General features: G+C 39.8%; 1 protein-coding gene across 3 annotated transcripts in view; it reads right to left on the reverse strand.

Moving 5' to 3' along the window:
• fermt1 (FERM domain containing kindlin 1) overlaps positions 1-12036 on the reverse strand; it is a 39857-nt gene extending 27821 nt beyond the window's left edge. For 2 of the 3 annotated variants that reach the window (XM_003215311.4, XM_062957482.1), the window contains exons 1-3: positions 11872-12035; positions 5899-6095; positions 4695-4928 (exon numbers count right to left, since the gene is read on the reverse strand). In XM_003215311.4, the coding sequence (XP_003215359.2) occupies positions 4695-4928; positions 5899-6046 (382 nt within the window). In that variant the 5' untranslated portion in view covers positions 6047-6095; positions 11872-12035. Of the gene's footprint in view, positions 1-4694; positions 4929-5886; positions 6096-11871 lie in introns of all 3 variants that reach the window. The other variant, XM_062957478.1, reaches the window with a different exon arrangement.
• Between the last annotated feature and the right edge of the window lie 10781 nt (positions 12037-22817).

Below are 22817 nucleotides of genomic sequence, written 5' to 3' on the forward strand. Positions count from 1 at the left end.
TGATATATTGAAAACATTGACTACAAAAATGCGTTGGATAATCCAGAACGTTGGATAAGCGAGTGTTGGATAAGTGAGACTCTACTGTAATTACTACATAGCATTACTGTGCATGGAACTACCTTTTCTGTCAAATTTGTTGTATAATATGATGTTTTGATGCTTAATTTGTATAACGATTACCTAATTTGATGTTTAATCAGCTTTTCCTGAATCCCTTCTTATTATCCAATATATTTACTTATCTGCCGGCCTGTTTATGTTGGATGAATGAGAGTCGACTGTATATTGATCATCTTATATTATCTGCTTAGAACTGGATTATATGAGGCCCCTTCTTCACAGTTGTATAAAATGCACACTGAAGTGGATTATATGGAAGTGTGGAGTCAAGATAATCCAGTGCAAAGCAGATAATATAAGATTATAAATGGGTTATATAGCTGTGTGGAAGGGCCTTGAGTCTACACTGCCATATAATCTGTGGAAGAAGCCTAAGTGAGGCCTAAATCTGCCTGTCCCCTAACTGAAACCTGGCTGTCCCTTGGTTGCTAGGCAATGAAGTGGGCAGAGATTAGCCCTCTAAACTGGCAGCAATTGGATAAAAACAATTATTGCTCTCCCTCTAATTAGGACTTTATTTTTCTTTTCTTTTTGTTGTATCAACCTAGAGGCGTGGATGATGGGTTGTGTTGTCAAATTTCGAGGTTGGGGGGCCTGTAGTTTTGTTGTTTTGTCCACTGCCCTGATGCCATCACTCTTTTATATATATAGATATGATATCTCATGATTTACATACAATCAAGCAGAGGTGTTCCAAAATCTAAAACATTTCTGGTCCCAAGCATTACAGATAAGGGATACTCAATGTGTAATAACACATTAGCAGATACTACAATTTTATTAATCTTGCATATTTAAAAATGCATAATGTAGTTGGTATTAAAAAAATAAGACATTTGCCTGCAATTGCCTGAACTGATGCTGATGATTTCAGAATGAGACAAACTGGTAGCACCTGCTATCCTTAAAATTAATTTCACACCAAGGGCACATACACTGACCACTTAAGTCAGTTTCAAAGCAGTATTGAAAACATTGGTTTCATTGTGCAGATGATTACAAAGGAAATCCTGAAACTGGTTTGAGGCCTGGATGTTAATTACACAAACCACAGAGCACTGATGAGCATTAAGGCCTTGCTTTTGTGGGCATTCATCTAGCTGCCGCAGTTCAAAGCAAGTATTGAACTGCATTAAATGGTCAGTGTAGCTGGGGCTCATATTCCATGTAAAACTGAGTAACAACACCTATTTTCTGAAGAATGCCAATATTTTCCTATCAGCCCAAAGCTTGCTTGAATGTATTTTGGATAGCATCAAAACCAGTTCACAATGGTGTGTTCTATTGAAAATGATCCTGAAATGTGCAGTGTTTTTTCAGGTGGTACCCAAAGTAGTACCCAAAAGCTTACTATATTCTTTGTTTTGGTCCCATTAGCTAGCACACAAAGAATGTGTTCTGTGGCAACTGTGTAAACAAACCTAAAACTACTTCATAATTTATTGAAAAAGCACATGATCTGAAAGTAAACAATGAACAAATCCTGAAAATCGGCCAAATGAAACAGGATTGTTGAGTGTTATTTTCTGTTCTTTCTACTGTAATTCCTAGAGTTTCATGTGTCTTTTTGTTGAGGAAAATAGGGCGATAATGATATATTTCAGGATTGTCTTTATGCCAGGGAATGAAGAACATAGGCCCCCAATCTACACTGTCATATAACGCAGTTTGAAACAAAATTATATGTTTAGTGTAGATTCATATCATGCAGTTGAATGCAGTTAAACTGCTTTATATGGTGGTGTAGATGGGACCATAGTGACACATAGGTTAACCTGAATTTTGCTTCCTCAGCTTTAGCAACAGAACCACTGGTATTACTACAGAAGTATTGTGATGTTATAAAAAGACCATCAATTATGTCACATGCCTTGATGTCTTCTGCTCTATCTGGTTTTCTTTAATAATGGTCTTATATAAGATACCTGCTGGAATTCAAAAATGTCTCCAGTATTTATGACCAAGTTATCAGAAGAAACAGAATGTAAAGACATTTGGTCATAAATAGCTGCTGGAGGCTGCACTAATTTATCAGCTCCATATCTATTTGTTTGTGGTTCAGGAATACTTAAGAGACAAATTCTTGTTGAGCAATAGCTGAAGCTTTCCTCATAGTGACTGCAACACTGCAGACATCTTTGAAGGTATAGTTCTAGCACTTTAGTTAGAGAGGACTCCACAGCTGTTTGTATGGCTTGGGGTGACACATTCTTTCTACAGGGAGTGAATGCATTAAATCACATTCCACTGTAGATGTGAATGATATACACTACACTCCTCCACATATGTGGAAATCGGTGGCCTAAAAGCAAGATTCCTAGGATAAGGCAGGCTCCCTCAAACTGCTATGGCAGCCAAATAAAAAAAAAATTAAAACTAGAAAGGTGTAAGAGAGAAAAACACTTAATCCAAAACACTGCCTTGACTATTACAGAACAATTCTTCCTACTCTAGTTTGGAAACAGAAACATGTGTACTGTTTTACTGACTATACAAAATCCCAGAATACTTGTAAAGTATCTATACAAACATACGATAGTCTATGTACAAAGAAAAGGTGTCCAAATGACATATATTATTACAGTTCCCCGTACAAAGCTCAATTTGGCCGTACCCGACAAAATGAAATGAAATTTGGTACGGCCAAATTGAGCTTAGTACGGGGAACTGTAATAATATATGTCATTTGGACACATTTTCTTTGTACATAGACTATCGTATGTTTGTATAGATACTGTTTTACTGAGGCACCTTGCAATTTTACTTAGGCAACTCTATTACGTGTAAATATGAAGAGGAAGGATAATGATAAAATAAAAACACTCAATATTAGCAAATAGCAATAAATTACAATAAAAACTGCTGTTGTACCACTAGATGTCAATGGAATTTTGAACAGAAAATACTATTAGCTAAAATTCTTCTACAAAGGATTTCTGTCTTAGTCAAACGTCTGAAAAAACAGAAGGTTGGGGCCCAATAAACTTTCTTATACTGGGAGTTCTGTGACCCAGCCAAAAAAGTCCCGCTCGCAGTGAGAGTGTATCTAAGGCCTCTTCCATACAGCTGAATAAAATCCCACATTTTCTGCTTTGAACTGGGCTAAATGGCAGTGTGGACTCAGAGAAGTCAGTTCAAAGCAGATATTGTGGGATTTTCTGCCTTGATATTCTTGGATATATGGCTGTGTGGAAGGACCCTAAGGGTATATCTACACTGTAGAATGAATGCAGTTTGATACCACTTTAACTGCCATGGCTCAATGCTATGGAATCCTTGGTTTTCTGGCTAGGTGAGACACCATCTCTTGTTGGAAGAGAAGGATTGCGACTTTGTAAAACTACAACTTCCACTTGGTAAACTAGCCACTTGGTAAAAGCAAAGGGATTTTGCAGTATTGTTATATAGCTTAGTAATCAAAACAGCACTATCTAGGAGCCTTGCCTATGCGAAAAATGGCCACTAGCGATCAACCAAAAAGTGAGATCTAGGCCCCTTCTACACTGCCATATAAAATCCATATTATCTGCTTTGGACTGATTATATGGCAGTGTAGACTAATATAACCCAGTTCAAAGCAAATAATGTGGATTATCTGCTTTGATAATCTGGATTATATGACAGTGTAGAAGGGGCCCCAGCCTCGCATTAATGTTTAAAGAAACACTTCCACTTGAGTACAATGGAAGAGATAATGCTTCAATCCAATAGCAATATTTTGTGAAATGCACTGTCCCCATTCCTTTGAGAAACAGCAGGTGAAAGCAGCATAGCTGAAACGTTTGCAAGGATGGAAGTGAATCTGATGAACTAGGCACATGAAAGCTGATGCCAAATAAAATATGTTGGTCTTAAGGTGCCATGAGATTTTTTGTTGTTTTTCCTGCAATAGGTACTCCCACTTGGAAATTTCTGCCATCCATGATGGTGACATCAAGATTTAAGTTGTCAAACAATTAGAGAACACAAAATGTGAGAAAAAAGCAAAATTTGGATTATAGATGTGGCAGTCTCAGGAGACAGCAGAATTAAAGACAAAGAGAGGGAGATGATTCTGACTCAGGGCCCCTCTAGACTGCTGTACAAAATCCAGATTATCTTCTTTGAAATAGATTATATGATAGTGTAGACTCAAATTATCCATATAATCCATAATCTGGATTATATGGCAGTGTAGAAGGGCCACAATGAGACCTACAGACTGAAATTCAACACCTCTGGGAAAATAGAACCAGTATCAATAAGTTCCAAATAAATTTACAAAACATCTGAAAGAAATGAATAGGAACACAATAGTACAATTTAAAAATGATTCTGCTTGGAATGTGCAATCACATTATCTGTCGGTATTTTACTAAATCCTCAAATTTGATACAATCTGAATTAAGGATAATCCAAAACTGAAGTTGGTAACACCATATAGACTATGAAAATGTTGATGGTAATGGCAATAATAATATTAATTAATATCATATCATAATCATCATCACAGTCTACCAGATGTTATCTACTGAAGTTTTGGACCAACCATTATTTGCCATCTTTCAGCCTCTCCTGGGCTTCATACTCACCAAGTGTCCTGCAAATATCTCCAACAACTTTGAATATTACTGAAGAGAAGCTGACGCTCAACCGTACAGTTTTCATGCTTGGCAAGCGGAGGCGCAGCATCTTGTGCTGAACAGTAAACAGCAGCTTGGCATCTGCTTGCACCCCATATTTGTCCAGTGACCAATGAGTCTTTAGAAGCCAACATTGTTTTTGTTCCCACCAAAGGGCATAGTCTGACCAGTCCTGTGAGACACCTCAAAAAAAACAACAACAAAGCAAAGAAGAAATGAGTTATAGCACAGCAAATACGAACAAAGCATTATTTTATAGTTAACAATGAAGTGAGACTGGCAGGACAGAACTGCCTCCTCTTAAATGGAAGGCATCATAATACCCTGTTTACCCCCAAAATAAGACAGGGTCTTATGCTAATTTTTGCTCTAAAAGATATGTTATGACTTGTTTTCAGGGGCAGTCTTATTTTTCCAAATTGACTTAAATGAATTACATCTAGGGCTTATTTTTGAAATAGGGCTTATATTTCGAGCATCCTCAGAAATGCTGAAAAATCATGATAGGTCTTATTTTGGGGAAAACAAGGTAATAATAATAATAATAATAATAATAATAATAATAATAATAACTCTTACCCACCTCTTCTCACTGTTCGAGGCGGGTTACAATATTGCTAACTGGTTATTAGCAACTGAATTAAAATGGGCTTGTTTTCATAGAATCATGGAATACAGTAGAGTCTCACTTATCCAACACTCGCTTATCCAACGTTCTGGATTATCCAACGCATGTTTGTAGTCAATGTTTTCAATACATCGTGATATTTTGGTGCTAAATTCGTAAATACAGTAATTACTACATAGCAGTACTGTGTATTGAACTACTTTTTCTGTCAAATTTGTTGTATAACATGATGTTTTGGTGCTTAATTTTAAAAATCATAACCTAATTTGATGTTTAATAGGCTTTTACTTAATCCCTCCTTATTATCCAACATATTCTCTTATCCAACATTCTGCCGGCCCATTTATGTTGGATAAGTGAGACTCTACTGTAACAGAGTTGGAAGAGAAGACGTGGGCCATCTAGTCCAATTCCCTGCCATGCAGGAAAAGCACATTCAAAGTACTCATGACAGATTATTCTGAAATGCTCTTTCTGGTTAAAACTCCCACCACGGAAAAGCAGAAAAAATACCTTTGTACTCACTGATTTGTTCCACAAGTTTGAGCATCACTCCTCCAATATGAAGATCACCTGACACTTGGAGGGTGCTCTGTTCTGGTTCTTCATAAGGTTGGTCAACAGTGACAATGAGTTCCCAGGAGCTGGAGCCATATTCATTTGAAGAAATCATGCTGCTATTGGGAATTCCACAGACTCAAGGATGGAAAGACACTCAACATCTGTTTAAAAGGAAGAATTCATTTTTGTCAACAAGCATGTCTTTCCCCTGGTGAAGACAGAAATCAGATTCCCCTCTATGCATCAACTTCTGCAGTTTGATTTGACTTCCTGAAATGACTTGACTTAGGGCCCTATATCCCAGAATATCAAGGCAGAAAATCCCACATTATCTGAGTGTGGACTCAGATAACCCAGTTCAAAGCAGATATTGTGGGGTTTTCTGCCTTGATATTCTGGGATATCTGTGTGGAAGGGCCCTAAGGAGATCAATACATGTACCATTTCCCACCTAGGTGCATTATATCCAAGCCAAGAAAAATAATTTGGTATCAGAGCCAGGCAATCCTTCAAACACTTTCCCTAGAACCATTGAATCAAAGCACTGGAAGGGGCTGTGTAGGCCATCAGGCCCAGTCCTCTGCTCAGAGAAAAAACTATAGCAATAGCAACAAATGTGTGCTTCCCTTTCTTGATGCTGAGAATGCATAACTTGAGGAGGCCAGACTTTCTAAAACAGTGTTCCTCAACTTTTAGCCCTTTAGATAGTTTAGATTTCCAAAATATCTTGATCATTGGTGAAAGAGCTAAAGTTCATCCACTCTGTAGAATTAATGCAGTTTGACACCACTTTAACTGCCATGGTTCAAAGCAAAACTGAGGAATCCTAGGATCTGTAGTTTGGTAAGGCACCAGCAGTCTTTGGCAGAGAAGACTAAAGACCGTCTAAAACTAAAACTCCTATTATTCTATAGCACTGAGTATGGCAGTTAAAGTGATGCATGAATTATACGATGTAGATCACTCATCCTAAAACCATAGCCCTTCAGCTGTTTGGGCATCCAAATCCCAGGGTTTCTGCGAGTTGGAGGACCAAACAGCTGGAGGGCCACAGTTGCAGGATGCCTGGTGTAGATGTACTATAACACACTGGAGGCCAACGGTACTAGCTTAAAATATGGTATGGCTCTATTCCTGGATTTCACATGGGTCACACTTCTACTTCACACACTTACCGTTTATAAACCCATTTTAAATGGTGACTAGTCGTTTAATATCTTTACTAGAAATGTTTTTACTTTACACAACACATGATGAAAACTGTCATAACACAATTGAACTTGCAGATTCTTCTCCAGTCTAGAAGAGATAGAGTCAGTATCTCTGGTAACCTACTGTTGTCACTATCTCTGGGGTTTCTCACTAATAGGTCCTGACAAATACTGGGAGTTCCTTAGGTTTGTCACATTCAAGGTAACTATATCCTTCTCAGTGTTATTTTGACATCCAGTGGCAGTCTGTCCATTTGGTGGTGGGTGGTTTTCATCTTGATAGAGCCATAAATTTCAAATGGGGTGAGGGGTTCTGAATTTCAGAGGAGTTATCCATGATGCTAAACTCCAATCCAAAATAGGCTCAATGATTTCGGACCCTTCCACACAGCCATATAACCCAGAATATCAAGACAGAAAATCCCACAATATCTGTTTTGAACTAGGTTATCTGAGTCCACACCGCCATATATCCCAGTTCAAAGCAGAACATGTGGGATTTTATTCAGTTGTGTGGAAGGGACCATGGAATGCTTCTAAGCTTTGGAGTCCTTGAAGCAAGTGGTTCCCCAAAAAGCTGGTCCTCCAGGTGTTTGGGACTTAAACTCCCAGCATCCTCAGCCACTTTGGTCAATAGCCAGGTATTTTGGGAGCAGTAGTCCTAAACATCTGGAGGACCAGAGTTTTGGGAATACTGTTTCATCAGATTGACTATCCCACTGATATATGAACCATCTGCCACCACTGTTGGATCCCAGTTTGAACAGAAAAGAAACATTTAATCTAATGCCTTGTTTCTAAGGGCCTTCTTACACTGTCATATAACCCAATTCAAAGCAGATAATCATAATATGGCAGTGTGCAAGTGGCCTAAAAATGTGGTTTCTAGGGACTTCCGGGTGAGCGTGCAATGGCGACAGACATGGTTCATCGGAGCTCCCGATGAACCACTCGCCGCCACGTCTAGATTGAGCCGTGAGCTCACCCCCTCACCGCGGATCGATACGGGAGGGGTTGCAAAGTCCAGGTGACCACCCGATGGCCCCAAAGACCGTTCACCCCTCAAGGGTGAGAGGTTGAGTGGGTCCGGGAGGTCCAGGATGTGGCAAGACTCGGCGCGAGAAGCGGGGTTTTATCCTCCGCACAAGCTGTTCGCCGCACTCACCACAAAGAAAGAAGAATTGAAGGCAATAAAGTTCCGGAGCTTGGGGGGCCCGGACCAAGGAAATGTAAGTTTCCAGAAGAAGTTTATTTGGCTCTTCATCTCCTAATAAGGATATTAGGTAATTAGAAGAAGTAATTTTCCTTTTTTTTTGGCCAACCGGGACAAAAGATATACAATTAAGTGGGCTGGTTCAAGATCATATCTGGATCCAATAACCCATAATTAAAATAAAATAATAATAGGATATAATAGAAAAGTAGGAATCCTGGGGAGTTAGGATTGAACTGATTGGAAAATAAATAAATAAATAAATAAAGGAGAGGCTTGAATGAAGAATGGGGAAAACCTGCGTTCAATTAAGATTGGTTTTTTTTTTAAATCCTTCTCCCCTCATAGAAAAATGAGGGTTTTAGTGAACCGAAGGAGTTGGAATTAGATAGGCATAAATCATTTACTCCTGACTTAAAAATTCAACATTAACGATAAGGAAATTGCGCTGACAGTTTTTTCGCCAAGGTCAGTAAATCTCTTTTACCAGCCTATCATATCTTACTTATGGAGAGCGTCCATTCAAAGTCAGGAGTAAATGATTTATGCCTATCTAATTGCCAAATCCCAGCTCCATTCAACCCATAGAGGTAAGAGTTTTAATTCAATAGTATCTGCTGGGCTACAGAATCTTTCTACTCTGGATTTATCTACACTGCCATATAAAAATCAGATTATTTGCTTTGAACTGGATTATATGGCAGTGTAGACTCATACAATCAAATCCAAATCAGATAATATGGATCATCTGCTTTGATAATCTGGATCCAGCCTTGGATTTTAAAACTAGAGGCAAAAACTCTTTGCCTTTAAGATGCCTTGTGACTTTTTGTTATAGTTGAATGGGCAGCCTCATAAAAGATATTTTTTCAGAAACAAGGAACTATCTTGCCGTTTTTTTGATCTGGTAATATTTTTTTTCAAACAGAGACTTCCAGATATTGTTGAACTGCATCTCTAACTAACAAAGAAAATGGTTCTGAATGCTGGGAATTGCAGTTCACCAATATTTGGAAGATTTCAGTAAAAATGGCTTTTGATGAAGTGGGTGGAGATTCTGAGTCTATATCTTGGGCTCTTTCGACACTGGCCTAATATCCCAGGATCTGACCCCAGATTATCTGCTTTAAATTGGATTATGTGTGTCTCCGCTGTCAAATAATTTGGAATAAGAAGATAATCTGGGATCAGATCCTGTGATATTGGGACAGCATCTAAGGGGCCTTAGTTACTCTATTACAAGCCATCTTGATCCCTCCCACTGCACCTCCAAGCAAAACTACTACAGGTTGAGTATCTTCTATCCAAAATGCTTGGGACCAGAAGTGTTTTTGATTTCAGATTTTTTTTTAATTCTCAAAATTTGCATGCACATACCAAATGAGTTTTCTTGGAGATGGGATCCAGGTCTAAACATGAAATTCTTACACACAGAGCCTGAAGGTAAATTTATGTAATATTATCAATAATTGTGTACACACTGAACTATCAAAAAGCAAAGGTGTCATTAACTCAGCTATTCATGTAGACAATTTTGGATTTTCGAATACTTTGGAATCCTGGATCTATTCAAATTTGAAATGTGTGAAAAAATATTTTTCCAGATCTCCATGAAACCAACCAAAAAAGCAAGGAATGTTTGACAATTCACAAACCAAAGGTGATGTTTTCAAATGATTTGAGTTTTTGAGGGCACAGCCTTTCTCTCCATGTAAACAACAGTAAGGACAGTGAAGATGATTTTTTTTTCAAGTAGTCAGAATGACATCACTCTGATTGTTTTGCTCTGTTTAATATGTTTTTGAACTAGCAAGCATTGCAAAGGAGAAAACTCTTTCACTGTCTCCGGAACAGAAAAACAACAACGCAGAGGAGATGCATGTCTACATCAGTAGCTGGCGTGCCTTATCAAACATCAAACTCAAACAGAGGAATCTTGGGACATTTCATAATGATACACAGATTTCTGATGAATCTCTGCTGGGTTATGTTCCAACAGGTTAACCCAGCTGCACTGCTCTGCAATAAACTGAACCAAGATAAACAACAGGGAGTTCTATAGAACCTTGAAGAATTATAAAGTTACTACTGAATAATATTCCATGGGCTGTACTTCCCTTTGTTGAAAACCAATGTAGTGTTTTGTTTATCTATGGTCCCATCTACATCACCATATAAAATTCAGAATATCTATTTTGAACTGGATTATATGCCAGTGTAGACTCATATAATCCGGTTCAAAGCAGATAATCTGGATTATCTGCTTTAATAATCTGGATTATATGGCAGTGTAGATCTGGCCAAAGGCCCCTTCTATACTGCCACATAAAATCCAGATTATCTACTGAACTGGATTATATGGCAGTGTGGATCCTGCCTAAGTCCCCTTCTATACTGCCATATAAAATCCTGATTACAGTAGAGTCTCACTTATCCAAGCTAAACGGGCCGGCAGAAGCTTGGATGAGCAAATATCTTGGATAATAAGGAGAGATTAAGGAAAAGCCTATTAAACATCAAATTAGGTTATGATTTTACAAATTAAGCACCAAAACTTCATGTTATACAACAAATTTGACAGAAAAAGTAGTTCAATACGCAGTAACGTTATGTTGTAATTACTGTATTTACAAATTTAGCACCAAAATATCATGATATATTGAAAACATTGACTACAAAAATGGCTTGGATTATCCAGAGGCTTGGATAAGCGAGGCTTGGATAAGTGAGACTCTACTGTATCTGCTTTGAACTGGATTATATGGCAGTGTATATCCCACCTAAGTCCCCTTCTATACTGCCTTATAAAATCCTGATTACTTGCTTTGAACTGGATTATATGGCAGTGTAGATTCGGCCTAAGTCCCCTTCTATACTGCCATATAAAATCCAGATTATCTACTTTGAACTGGATTATATGGCAGTGTAGATCCAGCCTAAGGCCCCTTCTATACTGCCATATAAAATCCAGATTATCTGCTTTGAACTGGATTATATGGCAGTGTAGATTCGGAATTCCTGTGCTTCCATATAAAATCCACAGTATCTGCTTTGAACTGGATTGCATGGTAGTGTAGACCCATATAATCCAGCACAAAGCAAATAATGTGGATTATCTTTGATCATCTGGATTATATATCAGTGTAGAAGGGGCCTATGACTCTAGAGACCAGGGTTCAAATCCCATCCACAGGGTGACCTTGGGCAAGTCTCACTCTCTCAGCCCCAGAGCGAAACCATGGCAAGAGAAACCCTTAGGCCCCTTCTACACTGCCATATCAAATCCTGATGATCTGCTTTGAATTGGATTATATGGCAGTGTAGAAGAGGGTCCGAATGCCTGGAGCGGAGCTTTTTTTTCTGGATTGGAGCAAGAACAACAAACAGAAGTAACAAGAAAGCCTTTCTGGGACAACAGCTCCCACAATCCCCCAGCTGGGCATGGGATGCTGGAGGTGGCATCCAAAACCATGCGGCCTCTCCCAGCCGAGCCCCAGGCGGCGTCCTCCCTACCTGAGAAATGTTCGATGAGAGTCTGATCCAAGACCATCCGCCTCTCCCAGGCCGGGCGGGCAAACTCCTCTCCCGTCCTTCCTGTGGCTTCCGGCTGCAGCTCCAAGGGAGGCGGCGGGGAGGCTTGTCTCCAGCCCCACCTTCTGGCAGGTGACGCCCCTCATCCTCCGCTGTCTGAGACGTCTCTCCGCAGGCAGGCAAGCAAACTACCCCCCCCCCCCCCCACCAGCTCGTCTGGCTCCGGGAGGGAGGGAGGGAGATCTCCACTGGGAAAGGACCTTTGGGGAGTGCGGCTGATAGACTCCTAGTGTGTCCCTTGTGTTTATATACAGCCGCCGCGTATTCTGAGCTGCTCCACAGTGGAAAGGATTTCTGTCCTCTGGAGGATTAGCTATCCCAATTTGGTGTCATCTGCAAACTTGATAAGAACTCCCTCTAAACCTTCATCCAAGTCATTAATAAAGATGTGGAACAGTACTCCATTAGTCACTTCTTTCCAGGATGAAGAGGAGCCATAGCACCCTTTGGGTTCGGTCACTTAACCAGTTACAAATCCACCTAATAGTACCATTACCTAGCCCACATTTGACTAGTTTGCTTGCAAGAAGATAATGGGGGACTTTGTCGAAGACTTTACTGAAATCAAGATGTTCTACATCCACAGCATTCCCTGCATCTACCAATCGAAAAAAGAGATAAGATAGGTCTGGCATGACTTGTTTTTGAGGAATCCATGACTTTTAGTAATTACTGCATCCCTTTCTTAAGTGATTGCAGACTGCCTCCTTAATGATCTGCTCCAGAATCTTTCCTGGTATTGATACAGGCTGACTGGATGGTAATTGTTTGGGTCATCCTTTTTTCCCTTCTCCAAGATAGGGACCACATTTGCCCACCTCCAGTCTGCTGAGACGTCTTCTGTTCTCTAAGAATTCTCAAAGATTATTTCCAGTGGTTCTGAAATGACTTCTGCCAGTTCCTGCAATACGCTTGGATGTAGTTCATCTATCTCTGGAGACTTGAACTGGATTATATGAGTCTACACTGCCACATAATCTAGTATAATCAGATAATCTGGGATCAGATTCTGAGCAGTGTGGAAGGTGCCATAGGCTGGATCTACTCTACCATATAATCCAGTTTAGCAAAACAGATAATACACATTATCTGCTTTGAACTGGAATATATGAGTCCACACTGCTGTATAATCTAATTCAAATCAGATAATATGGATATTATAGGTCAGTGTTGATGGGGCCCAAGACAGCTCCTTTAAATTAAATTCTTTAAATTCAAGTAGATTCCTCATGGCAGGGAGCTGATCAATCATGGTCCAGGGTTGAGTGGATCATCTTGTGATCTCATCCACTCTCTGGACCTTATCCCATTACGAGATACTCCGTTTCTGAGACTGTTTGGGAATGATTTTGAACAGGTCCCATTACACGACGTTTGCTCCACCCAGCCAGCATTCCGCTGGAATCCGTCTGGTGGTTCACTGGCGGGAATTCTTTTTTAAATCAAAGCAGACATTTTGTCATTGGACAATGTTCCTTTTTCCCTGCTAGGTTCCCATGTGTCTATATTATGTAACAAATTTTGAAAAACATTCTGTTCTTAGTTTGAAAGTGTTATTTCGTGTTTAATTGTGCAGTACTTAGTTTGCAAGTAGTTGTTATACTCTGGAAATATTGTTTTTGTGGCTGCGACAAACTATGCCGAATTAGTTAAGACAGAGATATTCATTGAAAAACTATAGCAAAATGTGCTTCAGGATGTCCTGCGAAACAAAGTTCTGGCAGTTTAATAAACTTCCCATGTTTTTATTATAGAACCAATTAGGCAATGGGATTTATAAATCAGGAATAAAAATTGTGTTACATGGTGTAATTAGATGAAAGTCCAGGCCCCTTCTACCCTGCCATATAAAATCCAGATAACCTGTTTTGAACTGGATTATATGGCAGTGTAGGAGTCCCAGTGAATGGAGAAGAAAGAAAATATGCAAGAAGCGACCAAACTCTGTTTTGATTCTGTCTTAAACAACATTAATACAAAAGGGAGAGGTTTATTATGAGAGAACAAAATTTAGGATAGGCATTTGCCTGTGTTTACACAGCATGGAAATCCATGGAGCAGAGCTCATTTCACTGTTCCTGGCACATGGCTGAGCAATCAAGTTGGGGATATGAAACTAGCCAGAGTCCCTTCATGTGTCTTTTGTGCATCTCAGGTGGCCATACATTGGGTGCCTCAACACTGCTGAATTAATATTGTGCTCTGACTGCCCTGTCTCAATGCTATTGAATCCTGGCAGTTGTCATTTGGTGAGACACCAGCACCCTTTGGCAAAGTAAGCCAAACCTTGCAAATTTATAACTCAAGGATAGCGTTGTTTTTCCGTCCTTGTTCCAGACCTCCAGCCCACAAGGCTCATGTAATACTGCAATTCCAGTGTTGACCACATGTTTTACACACAAGTTTCTTCATGTCTAAACTTGACAAGCCTTGACAGAAAGCCATGCAAACCCCATTTCCCCTCCTATGAGTAATCATGACATGTACAAAACATGGCCCAGCAGAATTCTTCCTCTGATTCAAAAAGGTCAGTCATATAAGGAAACTTAACACAATAGCACTGAGTCTTCCATCCTAGACCTGTTAGCGAGTCACATCTTTGTCACAATCTTGAAGATATGAATTCTCAAATGTGGGTCTCAGGCCCCTTCTATATTGCCATATAATCCAGATTATCAAAGCAGATCTTCTTCTTTTTTTTCAGCGTTCATCCCACTTGATGGTGGAGTCCGCTTTACTGGTTTGTTGGCACCATTTCACCCGGTTGTGCGCCAGATCAGGGTATATGGCAGCAGTCTTCAGATCATTAATAATATTATTAAATAATTGTTGTGCAACGTGTCTAGCCAAGCATTGCTTTGGTTGTCCCTTTGGTCTCTTGCCAGGCATTTCTAAATCAAGAGTGATCTTGCAAATGGGCTTGTCTTCACCTTGGAGAGTATGACCATACCATCTGAGACACGACTCTCGTAATTTGTCAGCAATTGGAGCAATGCCAAAGCATTGCCGAATGTCATCATTGCAGATGTGGTCAAGGCGTGTGACACCAGCTGTAAATCATAGCATCCTCATCTCCATAACACCGAGGCGGTGTTCTGCTTCCTTTGTTACCGGCCAACATTCAGCTTCATATATTGTGACAGGCCTTATGGCAGTTTAGTAGAGTACACCTTCTGGTGGTGGAGAGCATTATTACCCCATTTTGTCCCTCTCAGTTGTTTTAGGACCAGGGAAGGCTTTTTTAAAACTACAGTTAAACTGCTCACTTATTACTTTGGGTCTAAAATAGTATAAAAGGAATCCTAAAAAAAGAAAAGAAAAAAAATGTCACTCATAGTTTGTGAAGAACATTTGGGGACATTGGGAATACTTTCTTTTCTTGTTTGTGGTGGGGTATAAATGGGTGCAGCTCTTCAAGATCTCCTTGGAGGGGGTAATGTGGTAATGTGGAGGGGGTAAAGAAAATCTTGTGTTTATATGCTCTTCTTCAAATCCTATAATACCTTGGGGGAAGCAGCAGGGTGGAATCACTGCCCCAAGTTTGGGATGCTTTGAGCAAGAACCCAGATTGCTCATCACAATGGATGTTGCTATCCTGTTCACTCCCTGCTTTCAACAGAAATTCTCCTTGATTGTCCCATTGCTCCTCCCCCTCGACTCTCACATACCTTGATAATGTTGTGATGCCACATCAGATGCTAGCAAGCCTAGCCATAGTTATATTGGTATTAATTCCATGCCCCCACAAGAGTTCACAAATGAAAACTGGGAGTTGTGGCCAACCAACATCAGAATATATGTACTCAATATGGCAAACATTGATGAGTCAAAACACAAAAGCAAGGAGAGGCTGCAGCAGTTTGCTTTTTCCTGGGACTACCAAGAAAGGCAAGTCATTGCACCTAACTCTTCTTGCTAGTTGAGTGTAAACCCTTTTCATATTTTGAACTCAGTTTGTAGCATGCAAAGAATGAAAGGGGAGGAAGAGAGAAAAAATGAGAAACAAGATGACAGAGGATTAATAACAACTGTCCCTGGCAAGTTGGGACAGGTGCAAGGTGTGTAATTTTGCCTGTCATAAAACTATTGTCTAATTGATTTCCTATATGCACAACAACACATTTCCAACTCTTTGGTGCCCTGCGAACTGCCACGGCTCTATGTCTTGTGGAATCCAGGGATTTGTAGATTCATAATTGCTATCCTTAAATATCTGAAGAGATGTCATGTAGAAGATGGAGCCAGCTTGTCTGATGTTCCAGAAACTACAACATGAACTAATGGATTCAAATGACAGGAAAAGAAATTCCACTAAAACATTAGGTGGAATGTGCTGCCTCTCCAGTAATCACTCCAATTATCAGTCACCCATGCTGTTGTAAATTCAATTCAATATTGTACATGGTGTAGTAATTTTATAATGTACAAGATGTACCTTTATTGGAATAGAGAAAAGGAAAGCAAGGTCGGGTAGGATAGGGCGGGTCAGGCCAGATGGCATCAGAGAAGGTGGTTTGGTGGCCTAAGCCCACCCATGTTGGGATGTCATCTGACTCACCAGTTGGGTAGTGGTGGTGCCAACAATACCTTCTATGGCCATTGTAATTGTTGACCTGTGGCCCAGGCCATATAGATGGAAAAGTGATGGACCTTCCTTTCCTGTTTTAGGTGAGTCATAGGTTTCCTTCTATTTTCACCAATGACTCATGAACATGAATACACATTTTCAGTTCCAATGAATGGCTTTTAAAGAATATTGTCAGCCACTTTAGTCATGACAGCAAAGTCTGGACTGAGGTGTTATGGCAATACTGTGAGCTTTTGAATCACTCATTTAAGCAATAAAGGAACTCACTAGTCTTCCTCACACTCATCTAGGCAACCTCTGTGATGAGATATGAATTAATGTATGAGGCATGGGAAACTCCTCGACCAGAACATTGGGTGCATGCACACTGTAGAATTATTCTCATTTGACACCACTTTAACTGCCATGACTCAATGCTATGGAATCCTGGGATTTGTAGTTTGGTAAGGCACCAGCATTCTTTGACAGAGAAGGCTGAAGAACTTGTAAAACTACAGTAAAATGTCATCAAACTGCATTAATGTTACAGTTTAGATGCACCAACCCTATTCAAATGCATCTTCACTGTGATTATTGTTGTTAACTGCCTTCAAGCTGACTTCAATGTATAGTGAGATTTTTTTAGTATTTTTTTTCCCCCTAGAAAGTTATGTCTTCACATGATATGGCCAAAATATGGCAGTATTGGTTAAATGATCTTGACTTTTAGGGAGGGTTCTGACTTGATTTGTTCCAGTACTCATGCCTGAATATTTTGAAATGACAAACTATAGGCAATCCCCAAGTTACGAACACAATACGTTCTGAAAATTTGTTCTTAAGCTGAATTTGTTTTTAAGTCAGAACAAGTACATTTTAAAGTGTAACTCCACTCAAATATATATGGGTAGCATAGGGAAAGGTTAGTGTTTTGCTGTCTGCCCCTGTTCAGAAGATTTCACCACACTTTCTGTCCCTGTGATAAATGGGATCCCTTGCAGAAAACTTAAGGCTCCAGGAAAACATTCACTAAGTAAAAATATTAAATGACATTGTACTTTCCCCAGTAGATGTCACTGTACGCACGTCATACAGCCAATCCTGAATTTTAATTTTTGAGTTGCCCATGAAACAATTTAGTAGTGGAATTCGGTAGGAGATATTCTCATGCACTCTTTGACTCAGGTTTGCTTACGCATTTTGTACAGATTACTCAACACATGCACTCCCTATTGATTGTGTGAACTTATTTCACCTGAAAACATTGTGTTTGGAGTAATGTCAAACTTTAAAGTGCACTTGTGATGATGAAGTTATATATGCCTGTCCCCACTGACTGGAGGTTATATAAATCAACCCCAAGACCTTACCAAAGCTTGGAAATAGTAATAGTAATAGAATGGTGCAGAGGTTTGAGTGTTGGACCATGACTGTGGAAAACAGGGTTCAATGCCCTGCTTAGCCATGAATATCCATTGGGTGACCCTGGGGGAGTCACACACTCTCAGCACCAGAAAGCCCCAGGGTTCGCCTTCGGATCATCATAGGTTGGAAACAAATGGAAAGTATGCAACAAAAACAACTGCAAAATCTATGTTTATCATGGCAAGGGATCTCTTTCATGGGGCAGGGATATATAATGAGCCTAATATGAGAGACATCCTTGGATTGTGCTATTTGTTGTCCATGGCTTGAGATCTTCCTGGCTGTACAGTTTTTGGTATCGAGTTCTTCCCTATGGCACATGTTGAATTTATTTATACTTAAGAATCACTTTCAAGTGAATGGGCATGATTCAGATACTAGCAAGAAATTCATTTATCATGTCAGAAGCGAAATGAGGTTACAGTTATGATGTATTAACCATAAACAAAGTTTAAAAATTGGAATTATACTAAATTTCCTTTGACCGATAGATGGCCACTTGGAGTGCCGCTGGTGTCGCTGTGAGAAGGTCCTCCATTGTGCATGAGACAGGGCTCAGACTGTATTGTAGTAAGTGGTCTGTGGTTTGCTCTTCTCTGCACTTGTGTGTCGTGGGCTCCACTTTGTAGCCCCATTTCTTAAGATTAGCTCTGCATTTCGTGGTGCCAGAGCGCAGTCTATTCAGTGCCTTCCAAGCCACCCAGTCTTCTGTGTGCCCAGGAGGGAGTTGTCAGCCATGGATTGAGGTTCCGGGATTTAACCTGCCACTTTTGGACTCTTGCTTGCTGAGGTGTTCCTACAAGTATCTCTGTAGATCTTAGGAAGCTATTTCTTGATTTAAGATGTTGTTTTGCTGGCTGATATCCAAACAGAGGATGGGCCAGAGATGTCAATGGTTTTGTCCTTTCATTACTGGTTCCTATTTCCCAACAGATGTCAAGTGGTGCAATACCGGCTAAACAGTATAATTTCTCCAGTGGTGTAGGGCATAGGTATCCTGTGATAATGTGAAATATCTCATTAAGATCCACATCCACTGTTTTAATGTGGTGAGATGTATTCCACACTGGGCATGCGTATTCAGCAGCACAGTAGCAAAGTGCAAGGGCAAATGTCATCACTGTATCTGGTTGTGAACTTCAGGTTGTGCCATTCAGCTTGTAGGAAATGATGCTGAAATGGAAATGCACAGGTAATAGGTTGGCCATTTAACTGAAGAATGGATGTCACCTTTTCTTCAGATACCAAAAGATTAGAGTTCAGCATATCAGGAAATGTTGCAAAGCTAAGAAGTGGGTTGTGACTTCTGTCAGGTGACAGATCTGAGCACTTTGTGATAAGCAACTTGTTAGAAATTTCCTTTCAGAATAAGCATTTTAAAGTCTCATGTGTGGAGGAGTGCAGGAAGGAAGGCTCAGAGGAAAGAAAAGGCAATGAACCCACTCTAAATAAATCTTGCCAAGAAAACCCTGTGAAAGGGTCATCAGTGACATGAAGGCACAACAACCACTAATGATGTCATAGGTTTCCCCAAAGCTGCTTTGTTTTTTTTTTTTCTCTCTCTCTCTCCCTAATTACAGTTTTTCTTCTGAAAAATAGAGCAGAAAAGTCTTTGGGCAGGAAAAACAGTATTGCAGCATTGAATCAGTATTGAATCCAACTACTAATTTGCCCCCCACTGCATCAGTATCCCATGTCTTAATATTGATGGGTAAAACCCACCAGTAGCTCACAATCCCACCGTGTTCTCATTACCTACCTTGGTGCAATGGGTCTCTTCTGCCTCTGTGACACCTTGCTGGTAAGAAAGTGGCATCCAGAAGTGGAACTCCTCTCTTCTTCCACTCCCCGGTGATATGTCAAAACTGCCCATTTTCATTTTATTTTACATTTTATGTTTTTGCCCCACTTTCTTTTTTAAAAGCGAGAATTTCAAAATTGCTCCAAAATAATATATGTATGTGTGTGTGTGTGTGTGTGTGTGTGTGTGTATTTATAGTTATATTTATATTTATGTATACATACAGAATAGCAGAAGTACAGGAAGGTGGGGTTATGAGGTACACAGCTCAGTATGTATCCACAGCCCAGTATGTATTCTTCTTCTGCTTCTTTTTTTCTTATTGACTCTGAAATGTTCTGGACCTCATAAGCATTCATACAGATACACATAAAAAAGTACACCTAAGCAGATTTTTTGTTGTCATCTTTCCTCACTCTCCTGCTGCCTTTCTATTGGTCCTTTTAAACCCTGTTTCCCTTTGGGATCACTTGCCTGCCATGCTGTTGCCTACTGTGTAATTTAAAGCTCTGTTTAATTTCTTAAATATGAGAACAAAGGAATGGTTGGAGAGAGTTCTCATGGGGATTGCTTTCCGTTTGTGCTTCCATTTAGACACCTGTGTGTCAGTGGCTCCATTTGTTTACATCTCTAATCAGCTGCTTTGGGATTATAAAATGAGCATATCCACACAAGCATATCACAACCAACTCTCATGAGCTTTTTGACTGCAGAGCTATACAGTCCTCTGTAGCATCATATTTTTGTCCGATCGCAAATTTAAAGAGGTGTGTGATTCCGCACACATTTTTGGTGGCCGTCATCTAGTTTATCCCAGTTTCTTGTGGATTTTAAGGCTTGTGTAGAAAGGGCCTGAGTCTTTGACTGCTCCCTGATATTGGCTGTGAAGGGAGGAGCTTGCAAATATTTAACCAGGGAATTCCTCTGATGCCTCTGACCAAATTACAAATCCCAGGATTCCTTAAGAAGCAACCATGGCAGTTAAAGTGCTGTGATAGTGCTATAACCATGTAGTGTGACAGGGCCTGGCAAAGTGGCCAAGAATTTTGTTTGAAAGATTGTTTAAATCCAATTTAAGAAAGCAGAAGAATGGAAAGCAGAGAAGAGTTGTAAAAAATTCACAGTTTTGACAGATCACATGGTCAAAATATACTTCTCTATGATGTATTTATATTTAAAAGAATATTTATATTTAAAAGAAAGCAGTGACTTCAAAAAATAGCTGCATGATCTGTAAGTAAAGACAACAGTAAAAGTAAATGATCATTATCCATACATATATACATAAACAGTACTGGAACACGGGCAGTGGAGTTGACACTTAATGAATACTTTCATCATGTGTCCCCTCGGGGAGACAGGGCGGGATACAAATAAAGTTTTATGACAATGATGCTGGTTATTATTACTTTAACAAAGGTGGAGATTTAATTGGTAAAGAGGATGTGTCGTATCTGCCTTCCAGCTCAGTCTTCACTAGGGGTATTTCCAGATGAAATTTCCACCTGGAAATGCCCAGAAGATATTGCTTCAAAGTAGTTTGCACTCAACTAAGCAGAGGGGAGAAAAATATCTTGCCTTTTCCCTGTAGACACAGACAAATGCAAACTGCTGCAGCCTCTCCTATTGTGTGTGTTACTCTTCCCTGGTAACTTTTGTCATCTTGACCACACTCTTGGCTATGTGTGTCCCGATCTGTGAAATGCTGAAAAACGAGGAAAAAGTTCATTTCGTTCATTTATATTTATTTATATGCAAAGTAGAAGCAGCCAATGGTCCATATGGGGGGGAGGGGACACATCTCATTATGAAGTGCTAGGGTGAGCTGCTCTTAGTTTGGACATGATTTGCTGAAATGTAGGCTGGATCTACACTGCTGTATAATCCAGGCTATCAAAGCAGATAATCCAGATTATCAAAAGGGATAATCCAAATCTAAACTGGATTACATGAGGCCCCATCTACATTGCCATGTGCAATCCAAATTATCTGCTTTGAATGGATTATATGACAGTCTATGGATGTTATATGGCAATGTCGATGGGGCTCAAGAGATACCTTAAGGTCCTAAAATGTATCTAAGGTCCCATCAACACTGCCATATAATCCAGTTTCTGAATCCAGATTTGCTTTGAACTGGATTAAATGACATTGTAGAGTCCTATAATCCAGTTCTATGTAGATGATCTGGAATCAGTTACTGTGTTATATGGCAGTGTAGATCCAGCCTTACTGAGCTTGTGCATAAAACCAGCAGTCAGAGGTACACCACACTGAAGACACACTGAAGAAGTTTGGACTTCTTTTATCCAAGAGATACAACAATTGTGCATTGAAAGCCTTGACGTGAAAGCATGTGTTCGATTACTGAGTTACGTGAGCAACATGTTCAACAATAGCCACACCATGCTAAAATAAAACACTGGAAAAGTAGAAAGTCAAAGACAAGAATGTGAAAAGTTTCCTTCCTTTGTTATGTGAAGTCTGTGATCTTTTATAACATCTACGTATGTGTCAGAGAAAGAGACTGAATGTATATGTGTGTTTTCTTCAATTCTGGGTCTAGGCATGTAGCAAAACTCTGTGTTTGTGGCTGGGAGCAAGAATGCTGATTCACAGTCCTATTTTTTTTCCTAACTTTGGTTTCTTTTCCCTTGGTAAACAATACAGTCATTCTGCAGGTGGTGGGGATTTCCCCTATTCCATACTCCAGGCAACCGGTTTCATGAAGTAAGGTAAATCTTTGGTTTTTTGGTATCTAAATATTTGCTGAACACTTTCAGATCCTGAGTTGGAAGCAATCAAATGAGATCATAGAAACATCAAAATAGGGCCGGATATTTCTCCTTTCACTGTAATTCACAGGGAGAAGTTTGATGTGTATGTATGTGTGTCTTCAAGTGGCCTTTTGGCTTATGGTGATCCCATGAATTTCAAAGGAAAGGAACACTTTGCCACTTCCTTCCTCTGAAGTGTTCTTTATCAAGCAAATTTAAACTGTCACGGACAGTGAGATCCGGACCGTGGATAGCTTAAGAAATCTCACCAAGTTGAAGAAGAAGCCACCGAGGTATT

Source organism: Anolis carolinensis, chromosome 1, assembly GCF_035594765.1.
Source record: "Anolis carolinensis isolate JA03-04 chromosome 1, rAnoCar3.1.pri, whole genome shotgun sequence".
NCBI lineage: Eukaryota > Metazoa > Chordata > Lepidosauria > Squamata > Dactyloidae > Anolis > Anolis carolinensis.